General features: G+C 26.7%; 3 protein-coding genes across 7 annotated transcripts; 2 read left to right on the top strand and 1 right to left on the bottom strand.

Annotated features, from left to right (window-relative positions):
* The first annotated feature begins 79 nt into the window (after positions 1 to 79).
* Positions 80 to 3,245, top strand: LOC134829741 (PX domain-containing protein kinase-like protein). Its single transcript, XM_063842976.1, has 5 exons — positions 80 to 272; positions 356 to 1,054; positions 1,466 to 1,895; positions 1,956 to 2,266; positions 2,328 to 3,245. The coding sequence occupies exons 1-5, from the start codon at positions 162 to 164 to the stop codon at positions 2,658 to 2,660; spliced, it is 1,884 nt and encodes a 627-aa protein (XP_063699046.1). The 5' UTR covers positions 80 to 161; the 3' UTR covers positions 2,661 to 3,245.
* Positions 3,246 to 6,975: 3,730 nt separating this feature from the next.
* LOC134831304 (putative ferric-chelate reductase 1 homolog) lies at positions 6,976 to 13,350 on the top strand. 5 transcript variants are annotated; one of them, XM_063845003.1, is made up of 8 exons: positions 6,976 to 7,089; positions 9,431 to 9,945; positions 10,003 to 10,643; positions 11,154 to 11,380; positions 11,793 to 12,036; positions 12,096 to 12,208; positions 12,995 to 13,129; positions 13,195 to 13,350. In XM_063845003.1, the coding sequence occupies exons 2-8, from the start codon at positions 9,506 to 9,508 to the stop codon at positions 13,330 to 13,332; spliced, it is 1,938 nt and encodes a 645-aa protein (XP_063701073.1). In that variant the 5' UTR covers positions 6,976 to 7,089; positions 9,431 to 9,505; the 3' UTR covers positions 13,333 to 13,350. The 5 variants fall into 5 exon arrangements, with proteins under 5 accessions (XP_063701073.1, XP_063701077.1, XP_063701075.1 ...); XM_063845007.1 differs by having other exon boundaries at positions 13,013 to 13,129; XM_063845005.1 differs by lacking the exon at positions 6,976 to 7,089 and adding an exon at positions 7,093 to 7,225.
* Positions 13,351 to 15,129: 1,779 nt separating this feature from the next.
* On the bottom strand, positions 15,130 to 23,817 carry LOC134830919 (pikachurin). Its single transcript, XM_063844534.1, has 16 exons — positions 23,729 to 23,817; positions 23,518 to 23,634; positions 22,848 to 23,439; positions 21,988 to 22,109; positions 21,847 to 21,929; positions 21,658 to 21,776; positions 20,990 to 21,134; positions 20,712 to 20,901; positions 20,506 to 20,645; positions 20,268 to 20,345; positions 19,813 to 19,952; positions 19,653 to 19,728; positions 18,188 to 19,551; positions 16,138 to 16,239; positions 15,939 to 16,079; positions 15,130 to 15,663 (listed from the first exon to the last, which is right to left on the bottom strand). The coding sequence occupies exons 1-16, from the start codon at positions 23,814 to 23,816 to the stop codon at positions 15,543 to 15,545; spliced, it is 3,618 nt and encodes a 1,205-aa protein (XP_063700604.1). The 5' UTR covers position 23,817; the 3' UTR covers positions 15,130 to 15,542.
* Positions 23,818 to 25,297: the final 1,480 nt, after the last annotated feature.

The raw sequence follows: 25,297 nt of genomic DNA on the forward strand, positions 1-25,297 counted from the left end.
TATTCCGATCACACTCATATACATTAATACATATAAGTATTAGTTATATAAATAAATAGCGAATTTTATTGTAGCTAACAAAAATAATTTTTCTTCAACATTCTCTTGATCTTCTTTTGACGAAAAAATGACACTTTATTTGATTGAATCGTTTAGACCTTATGGCTTATAACTTATTTGAAACAAAATATGAAAACATACAGCAAGTCATTGATGAAAGTATAATTTATACGGCATTTATAGTTGAAACAATCAATAAAAACGGACATACGGTATATATTTTTTTCTCTAATTAGCCTTTTTCAATAATTGTTTCAATAATTTTCAATTAATTGGATCTTGATTTGTGTTGTAGGAATATGTATTGCAAGTACGAAAAATTAATGATTCAACTGAACCTTGGAGTATATTGAAGAGATATAATGATTTTGTCAAATTACACAAGTCGCTTGCAAGTTCAAAACAATGTCCAGAATTGCCAAGGAAAAAGTTTATTGGTAATATGCACCCGTCGTTTATAGCTCAAAGGCGTTTAGAGTTACAGGAATATTTAAAAACAATACTAATGAATCCGATTTTGGCAAGTAGTTTAACTACAAAAAAATTTATTGATCCCGAACAGTATATGCAGCCTTTCTGCGATTTGGCTCTACAAAATGCATCAATGTGCTTACGAAGTGACGGTCAATGGACTGTTGGGCAAAGTTTGGGACCGATTGGATGGCGCGTGCGTAAACATTATTTCAAAGTAACACAAAAGCCATCGAATGCAAAACACTCGCCCGGCCACTCAACACAAACAAAACATCTGCTGACCAAGTCTGGTTCTCAATCGTATAACAAAACTCATGGTACAGCATCACCATCTTCTTCATTTGACAAGGACGTCAAGGATAATCCACATTATGAATTTCTTCTTGGTTGGACGGAATACGGTCCGGATAAATATATGGATGATAAGGAACTTCCTAGTCTACTTAAAGCTATCGTATCAATTCAACATCCTTACATATACCCCATAGAATACATCGCAGCCAATGAAGTAGGCGCCTTGGTAAGTAAATGCATGTACGGTATTCAAAGCTTAAGCTTACTTGCTTGAAGCTCGAACCTGAAGTTGAATTGAAAAATTCGACCTACAAGCCTTAAAAAATCCATGATTTTTGATGAAATGACCAATAAAATAGTTCAAATTCCAAGTCCATAAAATTGAATAAATACAAAGTTTTTTTTTAAATTTGTTTTTGGTCAAAAATCAAAATTTTTACATCAATTTGCAACAAATGCTTGAATAAATTTTGATTAAAATCTTCAAAACTTAAATTTAGCTCAAAAAACTATTAAATATTTGTATCTTGACTATCCAAAAATATGTGAAAAATTCAAAGAAATTTGTTAATTTGTATAACTGTATAATAGCTGATGCCTGATTTTTTTTTTCAATTTGATTTATTTTGGTATTAAGGTGATTCGGCGTTTCAATAAGGTGGGTACTTTAAAGGATTTATTGTGCGGCTGTTTGCCAATTAACCCGTTCCTAACAAAGTACGGCAGTCCAAAGGGTCGAAGTCCATTACCCTTGAAGGATCTTGCTACTTACGGCAGACAAATTATAGAAGCATTGCGATATCTGCATGCGAAAGGAATACCCCACGGTCACGTTCATGCTGGAAACGTTATTGTGCAAGATGGAAATGCACGTTTGCTAGAAATTGAGAATTTTCTATTAGGTGTACCATCATTTTATCGCCCATTTTTTATACAACACTGCAGAATAAATACTTTGGAGGCCCTAGATGTTTATGCATTTGGTCATTTGATTCATGAAATGGCATTAGGATATCCACTGCAAGAATCTTATGCACGACAAATTACCGACTGCCCAGATAGTTTGAGTAAAAATCTGTTTTTTTTGTCAATGCTGCATATAGTTAATATAGTTTTTTTTTTTGTAGGAAGTTTATTAGAGTCAATTTTATTACGAGATGCATTAAAAGGCAATCTGCCGACTCTAGACCAATTAGTTAATCATAAGTTTTTCAAAGAGTATGCGCCAAAATTTGACAGCTTAAATGAAGAAACTATGAACACAACTAAGCCACAATTCAAAATGACTCAATCGATAAAAGAGTGCTTAAGACTTCATGGACAGAAATGCGAAACACGTTTAAGAGATGAACAAAGGTCGGTAAAAAATCAAAAACGGTTAGTCCGAGTACAAGAGCTAATGACTTCGGAAGAAAAAGAAAAAAAGGCCAAAGCTAAAGTAAAATATTTTCATACATTTTTCAATATGTACGTTTGTTTATTTAAGTTTTTAAATTTAGAAGCAAGAACAAAAACAAGCTAAACTTCGATCTCAAAACTCATTGCAACTACAAAATGGACCACCAGCTGTAACACCAGTAATGATTAAGTCAGACAGTGTAAGCAGCATTTCATCAAATACGCAACACAAACAACCTCTGACTATTTTAACTCCACCACCGATTCCTACATCAAGTCGCCATGACTTTGGTTTAGCATCATCAAGTACCGAACCTGAATCTGCAAAGATTTCACCACTTGAATATAATGATTTTATCAAAAATCGATCAGCCCTATTAGAATCGATTTGTAATTTTAAGCGAGGTGAATTGCGTAAAGTAAATTCCAATTAGGATTCCAGGATGATATTTTATAGGACTTCGAAGCAAGTTTAATTGATTTTTGAATTTGTATTTTAACACATGAACATGATCAAAGATCAAACCTCTCCTTCTACAGCTTAATTTAGAGTGTTAAGAGTATATAATTATCATGCAATAAAAGCTTCAAATTAAGCTTCCATGTCAACGAATCATAATTCAAGTCGAAATCTATATACTCAAGACCTTCAACAACTTATAGTTTTTGAGGTTTCAAATGATCTGTCTTAAAATATAATTATAAAAAATGAAACAAAAGCATGAATTGAAGGACCAAATAAGGTTACGCAATAATATAAATATGACAAACTTAAAAGAAAAGAAATTGAATGATTGTAACAAATTTCTACAAAAATGACAACTATAACAGAATTATTAAGAGAGTAAGCAAATAAAAGTTTTATACAGAAAAAAGAATATTTTCAATCACAATTTTATAAGTGTAGCTCTGAATATAAAACAAAATACAAAAAACTCGCTTCAATCTTAATTTTAAATAAAATCTTCTTTAGGCCGTTGCAAATAAAACTCAAAAATAATTTCCGGTACACAAAATGATACCCCTAAAATCTCAATTCAATCCATTTTGTTGTTTTTTACTAATCATTTCAAGTAATTATAAATATCAATTAAAAAATTCTAATGTCTTAAAAAAAATTGTGAAATATAATTTCACTAATTTTATGAAAGCTTTTTCAAGAGAAGAAAATTTATGTTCAACGACTTCTATACAAAAAATCATTAAAGATTGAAAAATATATTCATTTGGAGCGTATTTGGGTCTCTCCAAATTGGTATTAATTTAAAAAATTCTTTATGTATTTAATATTTATAAATTACTAAATTCCTTAAGTTACAAAAAATCAGTGTGACCTATATGTTCATGAAAAGTCATGTTCATGAAAAATAAGATATTTAAATTCAGATATTTCGAAATTTGTTAGAAATTTCGATTTTTGAATATACCTACAGGATATTATTTATATTTTTGTTTTTACTATTTCCCACAATAAAATAAATGTTCTAAATATGTATATTAAAATTTCATCAAATTATAAAAAACTATTTGTTAAATTTGATATATGATTCAAATACAATATTATCTCAGAAAATGGCCTAGTTCTTTTTATTTATTTTTTTTTTTCGATATGAAAAAGAGCTAGTTTTCTTCAATATTTTTATAATAAACACAAGTTATCAGAATAGATATAAACAATATAAATGACCAACAACATATTACGCAAAACACTTAACTAAAACTTAAATATAAGTAACATGAAATGTCTTATGAAACAAATTTGTATCATTAAATTTTTAAACAATAAATAGCGAAGATCAGGTAACGGAATCGAACGGAAGTTTATAAAATTTTAATAAAATTAGTATTCATAATAGTTTAAAATCTTAACGATTACCGTAATCTACATAATGCTAAGAGAATTTAAAAATCTGTTCTCTTAACGAAAATGGAAGTCAAAATTCGTTCTCTTAACATTTTTTTTTTCAAATTCTAATTTTTGAAAATTTTTAACTAAAATATTTGAAATTTCAACTAATTTTGTATTTTTATGTATTTTTATTTTAAAATTATCATTTTTGTGTCAAAAACATTTAAAAATACAACTAAAATTTGTTTAAAAAAACATTTAAAAATGTTAAAAATTTAATAGAAATTGTTTTCTCTTAACTTCAAAATTAGGCTTCTCTTAATTTATCTACATTTTTTCGTTTCATTTGAATTTTAACGGTTTTTTTTCTCTTAGCATTATGTAGATTACGGTAATTCACATTTTAATATATTTTAATAATTTTTTAACACAAAAACAACACATTTTTAATTAAAAAAAATGTTTTATCCGTTTTAAACATAAAACAATGAAAATCAGCCTACACTTCATAACTAAAAAAAATCCATTTAGTGTTTTAGAAAATAAGATTTGTGTTTCCAATAAATAATAATAAAGTTAATAATGTTATCTTAATATTCACTTAATTAATATGTACACCTACAGTATAAATTTTGTCAATAACAAAATAAAATAGCTTTAATTGTTTAAACGAAAACAAAAATTCGTAATCACATAACAACATCCAATCCGTACAAAAAAAAATACAGAAATTATAAATCGAAAACGTAACTTCTTGAAAGCTGTCTTTAATTTCAAAAATAAGTATCACTTTGACTAAAAAAAATGAAACTATCGTTGTAAATTAAGTTACTTAGATATAAGATGTTATGATTGGTAGCAAGTCACTTTAACCAATTGTCATTTAATGTAAAATTCAATTTGTGATCGAAAAATATTGTATTTATAATATTACAAACATCAGGATAATGAACCCATATCAGAATTAACTATACATAAAAAAAATATATGGTGCATTCCATTCTAAAAAAAAAATACCAAAATTACAGTTTTGACTCATACATAAAACAGTAATAGAACTAAAGAACTGAATAGTTTATCATGATGCCCATAAAAAAAGAAGAAACTTTTCCTTAATCCTCATTTCTTTTATCTTTGTTTTTCAAAATTTTATGTGATAGTTTGAAAAAATTTTTATCGCAAAATATGAGCAAAAATCACGTAGAGAAAAAAGGTCAAGGTTAAGATAAGTTTTTTTTTTCGAAATTTTTCATCAGGATTGTTTGTCGTCTCAAGTACATCAATTTTTACCTTGGAACATATGTTTAGAAACGAATTATTTGATTAGAAAGGCTTATTATATGATATTTTTGTGTGTTTTAAAAAAATTTAAAAATAAGGCGAAAATAAATGTCGCCAAAGCAAAAGTTTCTCATTTTTGGATGGACAACACGATAAAACAATCAGATTTGGACTTTTATAAATTAATTTAAAATTCAGGATTTCGGTATTTTTTAAAATGGAATAATCTACATCTGAAAACATTATTCATAAAAATTGAAAAGTGGTAAATAAAAAAATAATATGATATTGCTGTTATATAATAATAATACTATATGTGAAAATACAGAAGAGACAATTTACTATAAACTTATTATGGGTTATTCTGGCCGCTACAATATAAACATTGTTATGATTTGTTTGTTTTTTAATCGACAAATTTTTATTTGATTGAAAATATTATTACATATTTTTAATAATTTAATTTACCACAAATTCGATCAAAAATAAAATATTTTTTTCATTCAAATTTGTTGACATAAAAATATGTTGAAAAAAATAAATTTATATATTAATGGATAAAATCATCATCAATGTAGACTCTTTACATTCAACACGATAAATCATTAAAATTAGTCCTTTTTATTAAAATCATATTCTAATCTCGAACATATGAAAAACAATCAAGATAAACAAAATATTTTACACTTCACTAATTAATAATAATAAAGTAATTTTATTTTATACGACAGTTAACAATCATTTTTTAAAATAAGAGAGAATTTACGTAAAACAATGTTATAACATTTTTTTCGTTTTATTTGTAGTTAATGAAACTTAAAAATTGATTTCATTAAGTATTGTGCGTCAAATAAAACACACATATAAGATGCTTATTATTTTCGAATACGTTTGACCAAATCAGATCAAATTTATTCGCCTTAAAACAATAAAAGTATACTCCCAAATATTTGTCATATAAATTTAGTTTATATAAAATGGCAATTCTTTCCAATTTTTTGTAAAAATATTAAGATTAAACGTAATTTTTGATGTGATGTTACATAAACAAAGAATGTTGACTGTGTTAGATGTTTAAACCACCTTTACAAATATTTAAACATATTTATAAATATAAAAAAATTATTTATCAGTGCAGTATTAAATAAATTATTAGATGTCAATCTACATATTTGTTCATAAACAAACAAAAAATGAGACGTTAATAAGCTAAAAGTATCACAAATAAAATTTTATGGATTAGCAAAACTGTTTTATTTTATTAAATTTTTGCATTTTATGAGTATTACATAAGGTTGGTACATAAATCTTAACTCGACAAACTTAATCAATGACTTGAAAGAGAACATATTATTTCTCAAAGAGAAATTTTATAAGTATTGCCCAAGAAACTGAATAACTGGCTACGAAAACTACTTTTGATTTTATGCTTTTTTAAAAAAGTTTGAATTTCTTATTTTTTTTATAAAAATTTTTGGTCATCAGATTTCAACTGCTAAAAATTTAAACTAACACTTTACTATACCTACTTATATATAAAAAAACTTCTTTTGTATGATTTTTACCACTCATGTGTTGTATAGTACATGTGAAACTCACAGTTTTAGTATTTAACTTGAGCTCAGCGAAATAACACACGATCTCCATTGAAAATTATTTTTTATAATATCTAGACACAAATAAATAAATTTAATTACCAGAATATATATAAAAATAATGGTTTTTAATACAAAGTAAATATTCTTGGATTATAATATTAGAATTAAATACATATTATGAAGAAATAACAGTTAACGCGTCATCGCTTTATATGAACAAAATCGGGTTTTTACGCATATATACTTGCTTTCAGCATACAACTAAAGTCAGGTAGTAAGCCCGATTTTGAATAATAATTGTTCTTAAATACAAGTAAAGTGGCAAAATAATAAATAGATTATTAAAACAAAAGATAAAAATGTAATTTGTTGAATCGAAAATAGGTAAATAAAAACCTGTTGCATATTACCTATTACACTTGACACTTACATAATAATAGGACAAGTTTAACAGTTGAAGATCTCTAATACAAATATGTACGTATGTTGTGTTTGGCTAAAAAAAATAAACAACGTGACAAACGTTAAAAAATTACTTTAAAGTCCGAATTAGTTTAACTTTAATAAAATGAACCACAAAATACACCTGTATAAATTTTTCGTAGACATTCCAAGAGTGTGTGAAATAGTACAAAAAAGTGAATGTTCGTGATTCAGTAGACCTCGTGAACATGAATCATATATATTTAAAATAAAACAAAAAAAACATCTTAAATAGATTTAATGCTACAATTAAAAGCTAACCTACACATAAATCAAGGTTCTTTTTTCTATTAAAATTCAAAACAAAACACAAGTAAAAAAATTTACATAAAATTTTTCTGTTTTAAACAAATATTTTGAAATATTTGTGGATCCGAAAAATGTTAAATATTTTTATTAAATTATTCAAATTATTTTCCAAAAAAATTCAGGTTCAAAAAAAAAAAAAATAAAAAAAAATACTTAACTAGAACTCCTATCATAAAAACATTAATATCATTAAATTGTTACAGATTTCAAGGACATGTATTTACAAAGAACGTTCATATAAGATACAAGGTTTCTTGCTTATTTCAAAAAGTATGAACAATGAACATACACATAATACACATACACAGTTTGTACATTATTATCTCATTTTTGTAAATTTTTATTGAAGTTTTTTGTATAAAATTAATTCATAGATATTTTAAAAGATCGCTAAAGAGTATTAGACTTATATCTGTAATATGGACCTGATAATTTTTTTTTTAAATAATATATTATCATACATAAATAATTAAAACATCTTAATATTTTTAATGTTCATAGCATTTTTTTTTTTCAAAATTAGGCACCAAAAAATTAGGATGATACCACAATCATTGTACCATGTTGTATCTATAAATAGATTAATAGATTAATAAAATACTTAACGTTATCCGAAACCAGCGATGATGGATGGATATCGATTTAAAAATACATGCAATGTCGTCATAGTAAAAAGCCACTGACAGAACTATTTTTGAATAATTAATGAAACTAAAGCAAGATAATAAATGAAATCTTACCAAGTTTACTTGAACTTTATTTTTTTTTATTTTTTGATTCAACTCACTCCAAATGAAAATCAAAAATAAAGTCCAAATCAAAAATAAAAAAAGGTTGGAAATACTTTTTTTTTGCAAAATGACAAAATTTCAACAACCGTTGAACAAAAATTTTGTTGTTTTTTGATTATCTTCTTTGAGATTAGCAAATTAAAAATTAGTAACGAATCATTTGAAGTTGAAAATTGAAACCAAAAAGTCATTAAAAATTTTGAAAAATAAGTTCAAAAATTTTATGTAAAACTTTTTTTTTAAAACTTTCATCTTTTTCAGACTATATTTTTCATTTTTATATAGCGTGGTCTGTATAGGGTCCTCATAGGATGTTTTAATTGAATAAAAACTTTTACTTTAAAAAAATTGATCCATAATTATTACTGTATTTTTTTTTTTTTGATTTAATTTATTTTTCACGTCTAAATCTTATGGAAGTACCTAACACATGTTTATAAAATAAATTTCCATGGCAATGTATACGCTCGTCCTTCCATTATCATAATATGTATTTGCAGTTTATTAATAATAAAATAATTTAGTGAAATACTGTGTATTCATAAGCGTTAAAATAATTAAATCTAGGTTCCATACCAACAACAAGGTTCCAACCGACTTTGTAGATCAAGTGTTTTTTTAAATGTTTTATATGTGTTTTTTCTCATTTTTTATTGGGTTTTTGCAAATTATTATTGTATAGTATTATATATTTATTATTATATAGTTCGTAGATTTAGATCAAAAAGTTCAAAAAAGTAGAACAAAAGAAAACATCGACTTAGAAAATAAACAAACAAAATTATTCTTTCACGATTTTTCGAATCCCAAAATCTCGTAAAAAAATATTATCATTCATGTTTGCTATTATATACCTAAAAAAATTAAAACATTTATTTTGACTTTACTTACAGACGAATTATTTCAAATATTTAGTGGAAAGCGATAGTAAACAATAAAAAAACAACACAACAAATAAATCCAGTAAAATGCTGCCATGTTTTTTAGTATTATTTTTTTTTGTAAACTCATTTACAACAGTTGTCTGTTTACCGAATGGTGCTCCCGAATCGACTTGCGAGTCTTTATTGCCATTCCATGGAGGAGGTATAAAGCCTTTAACCACTGTATCTCCATTCAACATTGTGCCTTTATCTACGGTTGTTGAACAGGGGCAAGTATTGCGTGTAGAAATACAAGCAGATCCACGCGAACTTGTGTTTGGGGGGTTTATGATTCACGCTCGTACAAGAACGACCCCTTATCGAGTCGTTGGACGCTTTGCTAAATCGGCAGATGGAACTGTTAAATTGATAAATTGTGGAGATGGTGTAGAAAATACAGCAACTCACGTGAGTCCAGCACCAAAACTTGATTTCGGCTTAGATTGGCAAGCTCCTAATGATTACGTGGGAGAAATTTATTTTATGTAAGCTAAAATTTAAAGCTACTTTATATCTGAATAAAGATTTGTTTTTTTTTACAGTGCTACAATTGCTCAAGAATACGATAAATTTTGGGTTGGCATTCAATCTGAGTCAATTCGTATTGTAACACGAGGTAGTCTTTTAAGTACTCCATCTAATGGTATTTCAACTTCACGCCGTCCTTTCCATCAACCTACCTCATTTGATATCGTCCCTAACCGGACAAAAATTACAAAAAAACTGGGAGATCCATTCTATGATCAATGTGGTGATACTAAATCATGCTTTGGATTTCCTGAAGGATGTGTGGAACAGAAAAATTGCAAAGCAGCTGTTGCTACAATTGTCAATGGAGAAAGTTATGTATTCGAGATGAAAGCATTTGATCCTAATGCAGCATATGTCGCCTCTGCTTTATCTATGGATAACAAGATGGGCGATGACTCAGTAATGGAATGTGTTCCTGAACGTGGACAAGGAATTAAAGCTTACGCTTCATGGACGTTTTCCAGCCCAAAATATGGAGTTACGAGAGAAAATGTTCCTCAAAGCATTGTAAAACTAATTGATTCATCGTACACAAACAATCAAATTTATTGCCGTGTGGAACGCGACGCTCTTAGTGTTGTTCGTGGTGTAAGCTTCGATTTAGTGCGCAATAAGTACAATATTTTGGTTGCTAGTGGATCATCTAACAAGGGTATACTAAAATAACTTACATAGGACATTAAATTTGATTATTTCACTTTATGTCCCATGAAGATTTCGATGGGGGAAAGGGGATCAAAAAATAAATATTTTTTGATATTTTGTTTGCAATTTTTCAATTTTAGTTAATAATATTATTTTCAAAATTGAACATAAAAGTGAAGAAAAATTTTTATTTTATATTAAATTTTTATTTTTCTCTCTGAATATTTTCGACAAAATCGAAGAGAGGGACAAAAATGGATATCTTAAATTTATTCGCCTTAATTATTGAAAGAAGCATTTTGACGTTTTAGGACGTTAAACCTTGATAATAAATAATAATAATTTTGATCACCTGACTCAAAAATTTTTCATCTGAATTTCAATAGAAAATGCATTCTTAAAGCGAATGCTTATTCTTTTGTTTTGTTCTTCTATACTACAATGCGACATTAAGTGAAATAAAAATTTAATGGCCATGTTTATTTAAATATAAAAAACGAATAATATTTTATTTTAGATAACAGCGTTGGTTACCACGATATTGGAAGAGAATCAACTGCTTCCGCCCGTGCCTTAGCTGAAATCAGTAATTTTGGGACGGCCTCAAAACTCTTTCTTCGCCTTCATGGCGCGTTCATGGTAGCTGCATGGATTGGAACAGCCTCTTTAGGGATTTTACTTGCGAGATATTTTAAACAAACATGGATTGGAAGCTCAAGTTGCGGAAAAGACATTTGGTTCGCGGTATGTATTTTCAATAATTTTCTTACATTTATTCAGTTCATTTAGGCTGCTCCACATGAAAATCAAAAATTAAGTCCGTTAAAAGTCGAATTTCCAATAGGGAAAATAAAAATATCATAAGCGGCTATTTTGTTTTTTTCCAAAATTCAAACATTTTTCAATTTTTAGTACATATTGATTGTGTGTATTTTAACATAAATTTACTGCTATAAAAATAATATTCATAAAATTACTGAACTTATTTCTAAATTTTTTTGATAATAATTTTTTATAAAATTCTTATTTTTTTAATTTATCATTTGAATTGGTAATTTTGTATGGAAAATGTATTTCGAAACAATTTTTAGTTTTGGACTTTATTTTGAATTTTCATTTGCTTATTATAAATACAAGAACATGTACCCTTTTGTAGTGGCACAGATTTTTGATGTTTCTAACGTGGGTTCTTACAATGGCTGGAACCATTTTGATCGTCTTAGAGCTCAAAGGATGGTCAAAAGCGAGAAACCCACATGCCGTATTAGGAAGTATTACAACTATTTTATGCTTTTTACAACCAATTGGAGCCTTCTTTCGACCACATCCGGGTTCCAAAAATCGCCCAATCTTTAATTGGATGCATTGGCTAGGAGGAAATGTTGCACACATAATAGGAGGTATGTATTATGACTACTTTTTTTACAAATACAACAATTAAAACGATTTCGTTTTTCAGTGGTTGCCATTTTTTTTGCTGTTAAATTATCAAAAGCAGAGTTGCCAGATTGGCTCGATTACATTCTTGTAGCATTTGTTGCTTTTCATGTATTATTGCATTTAATTTTCTCCGTAAGTCTAAAGCCAATACTAAAATGAGGTTTTAAAAAAGGTTGTAAATATATGTTCTTAAATATAATTTTTATACTAAGGCGAATGAATCAGTCAACGGATTTGCCATTTATTTCAGCTATCTTCAATATCAATGTTGAACAAATTTCAATTAATGTTCGATACTTTTTTTTACTTTTTTTTAGGGTTCGTCCCATGCATATGTCGACATATATGTCAACATATATGCTGCATGAAAATACCATGTGGACATGGAAAAAAATTTAAACCAAAAATTAAATATTTTCAATTGAATTAGTTCTTAATGAACGCGTTTCTCATTTTATATTTATTTTTCGAATTCGTCTTATTTTTTACTTAAATTTCGAGTTCAAAAATTTTATTTTAAATTTAATTAATTTAAGTGACATTTAATCAAATTTTTGAATATCGTCATTAAGATACTGAAAAAAAATATTCAAATGGTTAACAAATTAAATTTAAAAATTTATATTTTCTCATATTAACTGATAAAAAATACGATTCATAAAAAATACTAAATTTTCGAAAATCTAAAAACGTGCTGCATGCATGCCGGCATATGTCGACATATTTGTATGTCGACCTGCATGGTTTTTTTATGCAGCATATTCCAAACACTACTTTTTTGATGAAACGTGAACATTTTATTTGTTTTTTTTAGTAAACGAAAATAACTTTTTGAAAAAAAATCAAAATTGATTAAATTGACAAAAACAAAACTAAATATCCTCTGCAGTTTCTCAATATGCTATTAATATAATTTAGATATTTTTTTGGACACAGATTGCTGGATGTGCGAGTGATCGTCGTACCTCACAACGAGTTACATCATTTCCGATGACAGATATGTCTCCACCGCGAACAGGTTTAAAATCAACAGAGAGAGCACAAGATGCTCCAGTGAGTTCAATTTAATTTAATTTCAAAAATGCTCACATTAATCTTATATTCTTGTATTTTTACAGTATTCAAAACTTAGGCGCTCCCTTCTTGGCATTTACACTTCTGTTCTAGTTCTTATTGTAGCAGCATTGATTTTCATTATCGTATTAGCGCCAATTGATCAAAAATTTGAAGCTTTAAAATCACAAATGATGAAATAAACCATTTTTTTTCATCTATTTATGTATGTATTTTTAAAACTAGATGTAATATGTATTTAAAGTTAATTCAATGCCGTAAATAAATCGTTTTGTATTAAAACAATTTTTTGTCAAAAAATACATATCTGATAATAATTTAATAAAAAAAAACAAAATTTTTTCATTATAAAATTTTATTTTTCAAAGTTTTGCACTTATCCCATTAAGTTATGTTTATATGTGTTTCCTTGTGCACATTGATGTGCAATAATGTGCGATGAAAAAATATTTTTACATTCATAGTTTCTTTAAAAGATAAAACAAACTTTTTGCATCATAAGAATCTTATTTTTTATTTACGTTCATCAAATAATAAAAAAAAATGAATATAATAATTGAAGTTTTTGTATTTTTTTTTCACTACATTTAATTATCATTTATAATAATACATACAATGTAATTAAAATACGTCATGCTGTTATTGTTTAAAGAATTCAATAAGTCAGTTCTTATGAGGAAAAATCAAAATACATATGTATGATATCAAAAATTCAATAATTTGTTTTATATAACTTAGGTCAAACGATTGGTTACAATACATTAAAATGGGTACTTGAACTAATATCGCATCTACGATTACTAATTAAAACTTATTTTACATATGAACATTTACAAATATTTTCTTTCTTTTCATTGTTTCTATGATATGTGAAATTTATAATTGTTATAGCTTCTTTAATCATGATACTTTGGATTATTATTTATTAGAATTGTGTATGTTTGAATAACTAATATTTGTTTAACGTGCTTAAATTTTTGTCCTTAAAAAATAAAATTCAGCTAGGTACTTACATAAAATTTACATTTCTGTAATATCTCTATTTTAATTTAAAAGTTTATACCCTTTATGTATCGGTGTACATTATAATGCATTTGTATGAAATTCAAAAACATTTTTTTATTTACTTGATATGGAAGCAAAATTTTATAATACAAACTTGTATACTTGTATAAGAAATCAAACTTAAGAAATTTTGATAAAAAAAAAATAATTAAATATTAATCAAGATGATTAACCATTTGATTATTCTTAAATTCTAAATTTTAAACAACGTTATTGTTGTTTTACTTTAAGTTATGTTACAACTATAAAATATTTTTTATCTTAATATTATTCAATTTAAGGTTAAGTCAATTTACTTTTACAAATACATGTACATTCTATATAAAGCACTTGAAGTTTGATAGTTTTCTTTTCATTTTCAAATAAGGAGTAAACACTAATATACTTTTTTATTTATCTAACGCGTCAATCTTTTAATCATAATTGATCTGTCAACTAATGAGATTCTAAATAAAAAAAAAACAGAAAACAGTTTTATTTTAAATAGAAAAACAGGAAGAAAATCATCATACATTCATATTGCAGTATTAACATATAATAGTCTGTGTTATCTATTTCAGACTAAAAGGAGTAAAGGCAGTTCCTTTTATAGTTGTTGATTTATTATACATTACAGCAAATTCTGGTCCTATCATCCATTTAAAAGTCAATTTTCATTTGACTCAATATTAAATAATGTTGGAAAATTAAAATAAAGTAAAATGAAAGTTATTCTTATATTTAAATAGGCTTTTTCTAAATGAAAGGTTTTATTGTGTATGTATTTGTTAAGTTTTTTGATTGACATACGTTATTTAACCATTAATAGTTTATTTTCTTAGAAAAAAATTAAAAATGTATTAATTGACAGACTTTTGTTATAGTACAGAAGACATTGTCGTCATATCTTATGTATTAAATCTTGCAATGGACATTTCAAATCAGAATTTTATTTTTATAATAGGAACAGAAAATTTACACCATAACTTCAAAATGAAATTTGTCTTTGGTAATCCTTTGTAATGATTAATTTATATTTTTGCTACTCTCTTTTGTATAAAATTTTCGCACCAAATACTTATAGTGCATCCTATAAAATTAAAATCATGTTAAATAGTACTATATAACATCACTCTTGTATTACCTTTAATTGTATATCCTCTTTTAGTTGTATTTATAATTTACATTTTTTTGCTCTCACACATTTATGTTTAATATTTTCAATCACAATACCGATTTACTTTTAAACAGTACTTGTTATGCCGTTTTTATATGTGTATACTTAATAATATAATAATTCTACTAATTGTAAGAAATATATAATTATTTTATATAAGTAAGCTTATTTTCAAAGAATCCCTGGTTCAACGTTATGTGCACAATCCAAACATGTAGTTACGTCAAAATCTAATTTAAGTTCTCCTGCAAGTACTACCTCAGATATGCAACCCAATATTCCATTTGGATACCTGAAAAATTAAAATGTTTTTATGATTAGCGTTTCTGAAAAACACATTAACAGAAATTAGACTCAAGAATATAAGCTCAATAACTAGTTTTGGACTAAAATTGTAAAATTGGGCTATGAGTTGAAAATTTTAAATGTTGGTGAAATTAGGATATCAGACAAAATTATTTAAAAGTCGTAAGAAAGAAAGTCGTCTCTAATGCTGATTATTATTTACTTAGTTAGCTACATGCTTTTTTATCTCTTCATAAGTAGTTTTAATGTGGTTGTAATTACCTGTTTCTTGTGTAATATAAAGGATCTGGCATGCCCCCAACATACAAACCAGCATCTGTATTTAACTGCCTTAATTTTCCTGGCGAACGTTGGACTATTGGTTTACCACCGTCAACTTTTAGTGTTCCCTCTTGTAAATTCCTACATCATAGAACCATCAATACCATTCGTAATATTACATAAACTTTAATGGGTTTACCTAACTGCGCGAATTCGATGCCATAATCCGTCACTTACAACTGTGGTGTTATATTCAATATTGACTTCACCAGATCCAAGATTATAACGTAAGTGTAAGAAACTACCAGAAATAAAATAAATTATATATATAAAAAATATTAAGTTATATAAGTAGAAGAAATTATTTAAATTAATACATATTAGAGAATATGATTCTGTACTTTTCTTAAATTTATTAAATTAGTTTATTTATTTATCCAGGTTTTCAAAAAACATTATTTTAAATTATTTCTAAATTAGCACTTTTTTTATTCATTAGGCAAGTGCAATTTCAAAAAATGTTTCACATTATTTTGGACCTCAAAAAGTAAGGAGGTGGGAGTAATGAATAATGATAATGAAAAACAACAATATCAATGATTTTTGCATCTTTTTCACCATATTTAAAAAGTTATAATATTCAATTGTATGCTTTATAGACATTTTAGATCTTTTATTTTAACAATTGGACCATTTTCGAAACAAAAAAAAATTTCTAACGATTTTTTTGAAATTATAAATTTTTTGGCAAATTCCAAATTATAAATTTTTTAATTTTTCTGTGAAAATCAATCTAACCTTTGAAAAACTGCAAAATAACAAAATTTATAGATTTCAACCAATTTTTGATGATCTTTAGTCATTTTTCGTATGTTTTGAAGGTAAAAATATTTCAAAACCATTATCATTATTCTATTATTCCCTCCTTGGATTTTCGGAAAAAATTAAGTGGGTGGACATGTGAAACATTTTTTGAAATTGTACTTGCCTTATTGCTTCTAATTATACAGCGTACTTTAATTCAAGACCACTGCAATGAAACTAAAAAATAAAGTCCAATGCATCATTTTAAAAGTTCAAAATCCAATGGATAAATTAAAAAACAACAAATATTTATATTATAGTTGATATAAAAAATATCAAAATTGTTAGAAAACCCTCCTCCAAATAAAATTCATAAGTGGCACTATACAGAACTGTTGGAAACTATGAGAACTATTAGGCACTATTAGGAATTTTCGGGAATTATGAGTACTATTGCGCATTATAGGCACCATTGGGCATTATTTAGCACTATTAGGAACACGGACGTCAAGTTGAATTCAAGAGCGCATTTTTTCTTCGAAATTCGGTAAAAAATAAAAATTTGAAATTCATTTTCTTTTTGTATTTTTCAAGAAAATTTTAAAATTATGTTAGAATAATTTGAATTTAAAAAAAATTGTATTTTTTCATTTCTTTTTTAAAGATATTGTCAAAAAAATATATATTTTTTCAAATTTATTATTACTTATTAGTTTTTATTATTACTCTAAGATCGAAAAAGAAATGGTTAGACGGGAATTGTTGGCTATGTCTATAAAACCCTCTGAACAAGATTTATGAAAAAAGACTGACTGAACTTTGTACTTAAAAAAATTAAGATCATTTTTAAATAATAAAATCTAAATGAAAATACTTTAAAAACAATATTATATTGATTATTTAATCATTTTGTCATATTATCATTCTGTATAAAAAAGTATTTCAAATCCCCCCATTCTGAAAAAATATTTTAGGACAAAAAGTTCAAATTGAAAATAAATATTCCAAAAGCTAACAATTTGAGATTTTTACTTCTTGAAGAAGGACCTTAAATTTCAAAACTTATTTTTTCAGGAAAACAAGTTTGTTAAAATGAAATATTAAGGCAAGTAAATACAATTTCAAAAATGTTTCACGTTATTTTGGACCTCAAAAAGTAAAGAGGTGGGAGTTATGAATAATGATGAAGAAAAAGAAAATATTGATGATTTTTCCATCCTAAACGACTTTTTTGAAATATAAAAATTTTGTGCAAACTATGAATTTTTATTTTTTTTTCTGTGAAAATGCATAATATGATAAATGTTATTTCAACCAATTTTTGATGATTTTTACTAATTGTTTGTACGTTTAGAATGTTCAAATACTAACATAAGCATTATTATTATTCCATCTTGAGTTTTTAGAAAACCTTGAAATTGCACTTGCCTAACTAATTTACTCACCCTTCTTCGATACCAAGAGACAAAAAATCATCATCTTCTTGTGCACTATGTCGACCAGACCATAATATTAAACCATTGTTTGAGTGCGTTTTGAACCTCAAGTTTAGATCAATTTGATAGCTGATAACACGACGCATTGTTTCTACATCACTGTAATGAAAGTAACTATCATGGCCATTAAAACAAGCACCTGAATGTGGACGATGAGTGTGTTGTTGATTTAAAATATTATTAAGTTTTGGTAATAATGTTGTTCGAGTTTGATATGCAACTTTCCATGAATCTTCTATACTTCTATCAGTACCACTGTTTTTCATTATTTTGTTCATTTCATCTATCAACATTCCATCAATAATAGAATTGTCTTTTTGTGGGTATCGTTGTTTTGGATGATACAGATTTTCTGTTTTAAATTCTTGTTGTCTTTTAATTTTTTCTTCATTTGTATTAAATATGAAATCAGATGATATGTCCTGAGTATTACGATCTATGTAATTTGCATATTGATCATCTTTAAGAAGCTTTTGTTTTTTTTTAAACTTTTGTCTTGATTTGTTTTCATTTTTTTTTTCACTTTTTTGTTTTCTTTTGTTATGCTTATCTATAACACTATCAAGCAACATATATTTTCCTTTTAACGTGTAATGAGATTCAATATCTTTAATCAGCTCTTTGTATGGGCTCTTAACAGATGCTCTTAAAATATTATTTTCCGTTGTACTTGGTTTCATGGTGATAGCCAACTTGATCGTTGTTTGTGTTTCAGTGTTCGTAGATGATCCACTTCCATCGTCCTTCGAAAAATCTTCATCATCGTTGTAATCATCGTAGTAGTAGTCACTTTTTTTTTCCCAATTCGATGGACTTTTTACATCTTGAATTTTCAAATCCAACGCATTATCGTCTTCAAATCTGTCTTTCGTAACAAACAAAGTAGTATCTATTTCTTGTGTAGTCGTCATTTCAGTTGTACTATAAGTTGAAGCAGCGCCTTTTACTTCTGTAAGTACTTTAAACGGCACTTCTTCGGCCTGATTACACTGTTGAACATTGTTTGGTTTACATTCACACTCATAGCTTTCCATATTGGGAACACATTGTTCTAATGGACCACAAGGATGGGCAACACAAGCATGGGACAAACAAGTGTCAACGTTACTTCCACCTAATGCTTCAGATATGATCGAAATAGCCCTTTCATTCACTACAAATTTTTGAATACATCCAACAAATGACCCTTTCTCTCTTATGCTTGCTGGTAATGTTTGAATATTGTGCACACCACCTAAGAATAAACTGTGTGGCAAAGATAAATGCCAAAAACCATTAAGAGAAATCGTTGCTACTTCAGGTAGCAGATCAATCTGAAACATACAATTCATTACTCTTGCGATTAATAATCATAAAGTTATTAAGCTCTGCACTTATAAAAGTACATGGAAATACATGGAAAACCATTACTTGCCTTAAGTACTGCTAATCTTGCCGTTCGGGAGATATGTATTGTGTGCCATTGATTAAGGGTTAATGGAAAGTCACTTCTATTCGTTTAAATATAGTGGAAAGAGATGAATAAAAAAAAAATATTAAAATATTTATAAATTTTACGGTAATTTTATCCTTACCTCACTGTCGCTTGACCACTTCCCAGATCATAAGTAAATTCCACAAACCCCATATTTAAGCACAACGAAATAAAATCTCCGTATTCATGATGTCCACTATAAAGCAACAATCCATCATTTTGTTGTGGTTTTAATGTTACCTATAATTAAATAACATAAATATTTTTTATAAAAATAGTAGAAGTAGTTTTTTTTTTATTTCAAATGAAAATCAAAAATAAATCCGATTCCCCATTTTAAAAGTAAAAAATCCAATGGGGCAAAATAAAATAAAAGTTAAAAATTTCATCAAAATTTGGTCTATTTTCTAATGTTTCAAGAAGTTTTCAGAGTTTTTTTTTTGAAAGTTATTTTTATGATTTTTCTTAAATTTTTAAATCTTATTTTCAAACACTTTGGATTTCATTTTTGATTCGCATTGAGAGCAAGAAATACTATGAAACTCGATAAAATACCTGAATATCTAACCAAACAAGAGCGTTGTCTCCTAAAGGTGCATATCTTAAATAAGATGATCCATTGAATGATGGTACCTTGGACAAAGCGGAAAATAACGAATAAAATTAAAATAAAACTGATATCTTTCTTATTCAAAAAGACAATGGTTTTTCTTCGTGAATCAAAAGTCCCTTACTCATTAATACAATTTTAAACTTATTTTCTTAACAACAGTTTAAAAGGACTCTAACTTACTTGTAAGTCAAGTCTCATTTCGCATAAGTCACCACCAAAACCAAGTGGACAAAGACAAACCGCTGCTCCATCATCTGCTGATATGCACTTACCACCATGACGACATGGAAATCGACTACAGTGGTCTGTTGTACATTCAACTGAATAAAATCGTCATGCCAAATATTTCAATGTTTGAATATTTGAATGTAATATTAAGAGCTTACGTATATTAAATCCTTGTGAAACGTCACCGTATGGTGCTTGTTGAAAATTGTATTCGTGCTCATTGGCTACAAACTTTCTTATACAACCTGTTATGCCATGTCTAACAGGTAACTTTTTATTTATTCCTGTAATATTACCAATGCCGCCCAAAAAAACTGGCTCTCTAAAGGTTATGCGTGAGAAAAGACCCTGTATTGAAAGAATTTTTTAGATTTCAAATTTTTTTGAGAGGAGTAGGTGTAAAAATATATATATATATGCAATAATAAATATAAACCTTTGATCTGCCTTGCACGCGATTCCCTTGATTCAAGATGAGCCACGAGTCCCATCGGTGACGATATATCAAAATTGTATTCCATTGATTTAGTATAACAGTCTCTTCAGAACGGACGACTCCAGTACCAGAACCACAATCAAACCTGTAACATTTAATTTCAAACAAATTAGTTTAAATTTTAATTTATTTATTCCAAATGAACCTCAATTTTTTTGTTCAAAAAAGATTTTGAAATACTTTTATTTTATACAAAATTAAAACAATTTTTGACCATTTATCCATATTTTGTTGTTTTGAATTTTCTAACATTGAAATATTTACATATTTTACACAACAAATAATAGTAATTTTTTTTTAATATTTATAATTTTAATATTTTTTTTATGAGAAGTATTTTTAGAAGGGAATACCCACTTTCAATAAAAAATTTATGACAAATTTAAAAAAATCTAAAAATATTATGAAAATAGAAAGAAAAAGTACGTTATTATCCGTGCTTTTCAAAAAAAAGTTTTTTATAAAAGATTTTTTTAAAATACATATATCAAGGTTTTTATTTAAAATATAATTCAATAGTATCAATAAAAACCTCAATAACTCAATAAAAAAAATCAATTAAAAATTTGCCACTTGTTCAAATTTAAGCTACTAAAATTTTCACTTACCAAAACTCAACATATCCTTTATGAATAAGTACTGCCATAAAGTCACCAGTCAAATCGTCGCGCTCACCTGTGAGCAAAATGATACCATCATACAATTCCGGACGTATTTCTATGTGAAGCTGCAAAACAAAGTTGAATGTTAACACAATTGAATAATAAATTACATAATTCATATATTGTAAATATAACCTGAACATGTTTGTAAGCGCCTTTTAAAGCTGGAAATGCGATCCAAGATTTAGAGGTAAACCGAGGGGTGTTAACTTTTATTTCTATGAAAAATCAAACTAATAGTAATTATGATCTGTATTTTTAAAATAGTAAAAAAACCTTCATTGCACTTCGGTCCTGCTCTTCCAAACGGACAAATACATTCCTGTGTTGGAGTTCCATTTTTATTCCAAACACAGATACCTTCAAATCCACAATCAAGTATACATTGCTCTTCAGATCTACAATAGAAAAATGAATTTCAAGTTTGAATTAAATTTCAAGTATATAAATAAAAAGTATATAATGCAAATTAAAATTTAATAGCTTAAATTTTAAGAAAGAATATTTTTATTTTTATGTCAGAATAAAAAAAAATATAAGTCATTTTATATGTTCTTTGGATGAAACAATTATCAAAAAATTTTCAGGTCTCATCAAGTATCTAAAATGTATGAAAATATTCAAATTTTGATACATTTTTGACCTAAGTTCTTTTGAAAAATATCAAAGTTTTCGATAAAATCAAATGAAAATTAAAAATATATTTATCCTTCCCAATTTTAAACATTTTTGTTCTAAAACATATAAGCTTCTTGACAATTACAATGAAAATCTTTTAATCAAAGAGTACACTACAAGATACTCGATCTAATGTTCATAAGGTCTATGAAACCTCAAACCTTTTTGATAATTGTATCAGCCTTATTTAACTTATAAGAAATACTTCTCGATATTTTATTTATGATGTATTTATTATTTATGCTTCTAAAAAACTAGAAAATTTGAAAACATTGAACCAAATATTAAAGAACCATAACAACGTAAAAACTTAAAAAATCAGTAATATAAAAAAAGTATTTCAAAAAGTCATATATGAAATTGGAACTCAAAATTCAATTTTCAATTGTTGATTTTCAGTAACACGCGAAATAAAGTAAATTTTTGGGACTCCCTTAAGGAATTTCAAATATACTAACTCATTTGTTTGTGCTGCGTTGTCAATAGAATTTTCTAAAGTATATGTTCCTGTGTTATCGTCTGATAACGTCGTTGTTGTTGGTATAACAGTTGTGTGATAACTTGAAGCATGTTTCGCAGTTTCTTTTAAATTATTAACTAGGTTATTGTAGTTAGAAAAATCCTCTTTTGAATAAAAATCATCCACAGATTTTTGCTGCGTTTTTATAACATCATGCTCAACACTATATAAGTTCTTTGGTTCATTTGCTGTTTTTGTAAGTGTCTTCTCAAACGAAATTATATTTCTCTTATTATTACTGATTTCATTTAAAGTTTTATGGTTTAAATTAGTGTTCGTTGATTGTAGTACTTTTGATGTTATAGTTGTAATTGTTATTGGATCATAATCTAGTTCATCATCATCGTAAATTTCGTCACCTGGTTTCTCATTTTTGTATTTATTAAATTGGTTATTATTTTCATAGTCTGTATTTTCATTTTTTAAAAAATTGTTTTTGGATTCAACACTTTGAGAATTTTTATTTAAAATTTTAATTTCGCTAATGGCAGATGGAAACGCCGAAACGAATTGTAAAGTTGAATTTATTTCTGAAATTTAAGCATATATTTATAAATATATATTAAACATCATTCATGACTAAAACATATTTGTTGGAAACTGCTTACCTTGACAGCTATATCCATTCTTGTTTAGTTCATAACCTTCTGTGCAATCACATTCGTACATACCATCGTGAATTTCGTAACACAATTGCTCGCATGGACTCCCATGCCCACACCGACCTGCAATAATAAAATATATGTTTTCAAATTTTTGGGTTTTCAAAATGGTAAAATGTTTAATGTCTATATATGAGTTAAATATGAAAATTATTACCTTGAAAAGCAGCTTCTATTGTAAGGTCAGCGTCAGAACATTTTGTGAGTGCAGTAATAGCAACGAAGATCAATCCAAGCAATAGCATTTTTCACTTATAAACGTATACACTTACGAATTTATATTTCTTAGCTTGAGAAATTTTCAAATTTTTATTAATGTCTGAAGAATTTTCGATTCATATCATTTTAATTATTTTATTTTGCTTACATTTTATGTGAAAACTTTCTCCATTCTGCTAAGTAACATAAATTGATTAAAATGCGTTTTCGGTCAAATCATTATATTTTCACTTTTAGATGATCAATTTTCGATCTATAATTAGTTTTATAGATCTATCAAAAGAAAAAAATTAATAATATATTTATCAATTTAATGGAATCAAATAAAAATATTAAGAAGAAGAATATTTACGAAACAATTTGCTTTTTATTGTATTATTTTTTTTTGTTAAACTTTGAAATCAAAAAAAATTTGAATAACATGTGCCATAGTGATAAGTTAATTAAAATTTTAATAGTAATGATTCTTAAGGGTTAACAATAATAATAAAATGTTGCATTGAATTATGAATATTTTTGTATACACGTGCTTATAATCGTTGATTGTTGATTGTAGAATCATTGATTTTTTAATGGTATATCTAATATACATCGGGTAACAAATTAAAAGAAGGAAGTGAACGTGCTGTTGTAATTATTGGAAGTAAATAAGATTTTTCATATTTTTATATGCATGTATATTTTTATGATGTACTTATTATACCCTCGTCTTTTTTGTTTGAAAAAGTGTTTATAGAACAAATTAGTTTTTATTTCTTCAGTTATATACTTGTAACAAAATGTTAATTTAGATAAACTTCAATTACCCAATACAAAAATATTTATTCATTGGTTAAACTGTAAATATGCATTTAACATAAAATTGAAATTTGTGTTTTATTTCTTAATGTTTGAACATGAAAACTTTCTTTGCACTATTTTGTTTTTTTCCTTTGTAATTGCATATAATAATATTAATTTTGATTTAGAAATGATTTAGTTATTCAAATACACTCTTTTCATTAATATTTTTTCTTTCACTTTTTCAAAATTCAATAAGAATGATGGCGTTTTTACTTTCAATAAGAAAAAATACCATTCACAAAGCCATAAAATACCTAACTGATACATTTCATGGGAAAGCATAAATTGCGAGCGAAATTTCACCACAATTGTAGTTGTGTGCATAGGCACCGAAAATTTTCCAATAAATTTTAATCTTTGCTCTCCGAGACAGCAAATTCCTTTTCGCTTTCAATGTACATATAAAACCATTCCATTTAAGTAATACTCTTGCCTCCCCCTAAATGTATTAACGACAATAAAACATACCCAACAATAGAGTCATGCGCACTTTCTTCAATTGGTGCGCATGCTATATTAGGATTGTTTGTAAAACTAACTTCAATTCATATTTAAGTACATACACTACACTTTTTCATATTAACTGTACCATAAACGCGATCGTCGGTATAAGAATTGATATGCTTGATAATTCATACTTTGTACAACACAAAATATTGTGTAC

The sequence above is a fragment of the Culicoides brevitarsis genome, chromosome 2 (genome assembly GCF_036172545.1).
Source record: "Culicoides brevitarsis isolate CSIRO-B50_1 chromosome 2, AGI_CSIRO_Cbre_v1, whole genome shotgun sequence".
Lineage (NCBI taxonomy): Eukaryota > Metazoa > Arthropoda > Insecta > Diptera > Ceratopogonidae > Culicoides > Culicoides brevitarsis.

Bases quoted from the DNA above. Each gene is read 5' to 3' on its own strand.
- LOC134829741 (XM_063842976.1), top strand. From the start codon at position 162: ATGGCTTATAACTTATTTGAAACAAAATATGAAAACATACAGCAAGTC. The intron at 273-355 runs GTATATATTTTT...TTTGTGTTGTAG, and splicing joins TCAATAAAAACGGACATACG to GAATATGTATTGCAAGTACG. The intron at 2,267-2,327 runs GTAAAATATTTT...TTTTAAATTTAG, and splicing joins AAAAAAAGGCCAAAGCTAAA to AAGCAAGAACAAAAACAAGC.
- LOC134831304 (XM_063845003.1), top strand. From the start codon at position 9,506: ATGCTGCCATGTTTTTTAGTATTATTTTTTTTTGTAAACTCATTTACA. The intron at 9,946-10,002 runs GTAAGCTAAAAT...TTTTTTTTACAG, and splicing joins GTGGGAGAAATTTATTTTAT to TGCTACAATTGCTCAAGAAT. The intron at 12,037-12,095 runs GTATGTATTATG...TTCGTTTTTCAG, and splicing joins TGTTGCACACATAATAGGAG to TGGTTGCCATTTTTTTTGCT.
- LOC134830919 (XM_063844534.1), bottom strand. From the start codon at position 23,816: ATGCTATTGCTTGGATTGATCTTCGTTGCTATTACTGCACTCACAAAA. The intron at 22,110-22,847 runs GTTAGTATATTT...TTTCTATTGTAG, and splicing joins AACGCAGCACAAACAAATGA to ATCTGAAGAGCAATGTATAC. The intron at 20,346-20,505 runs GTAAGTTAGAGT...GCTTTGTCCAAG, and splicing joins AAATGAGACTTGACTTACAA to GTACCATCATTCAATGGATC.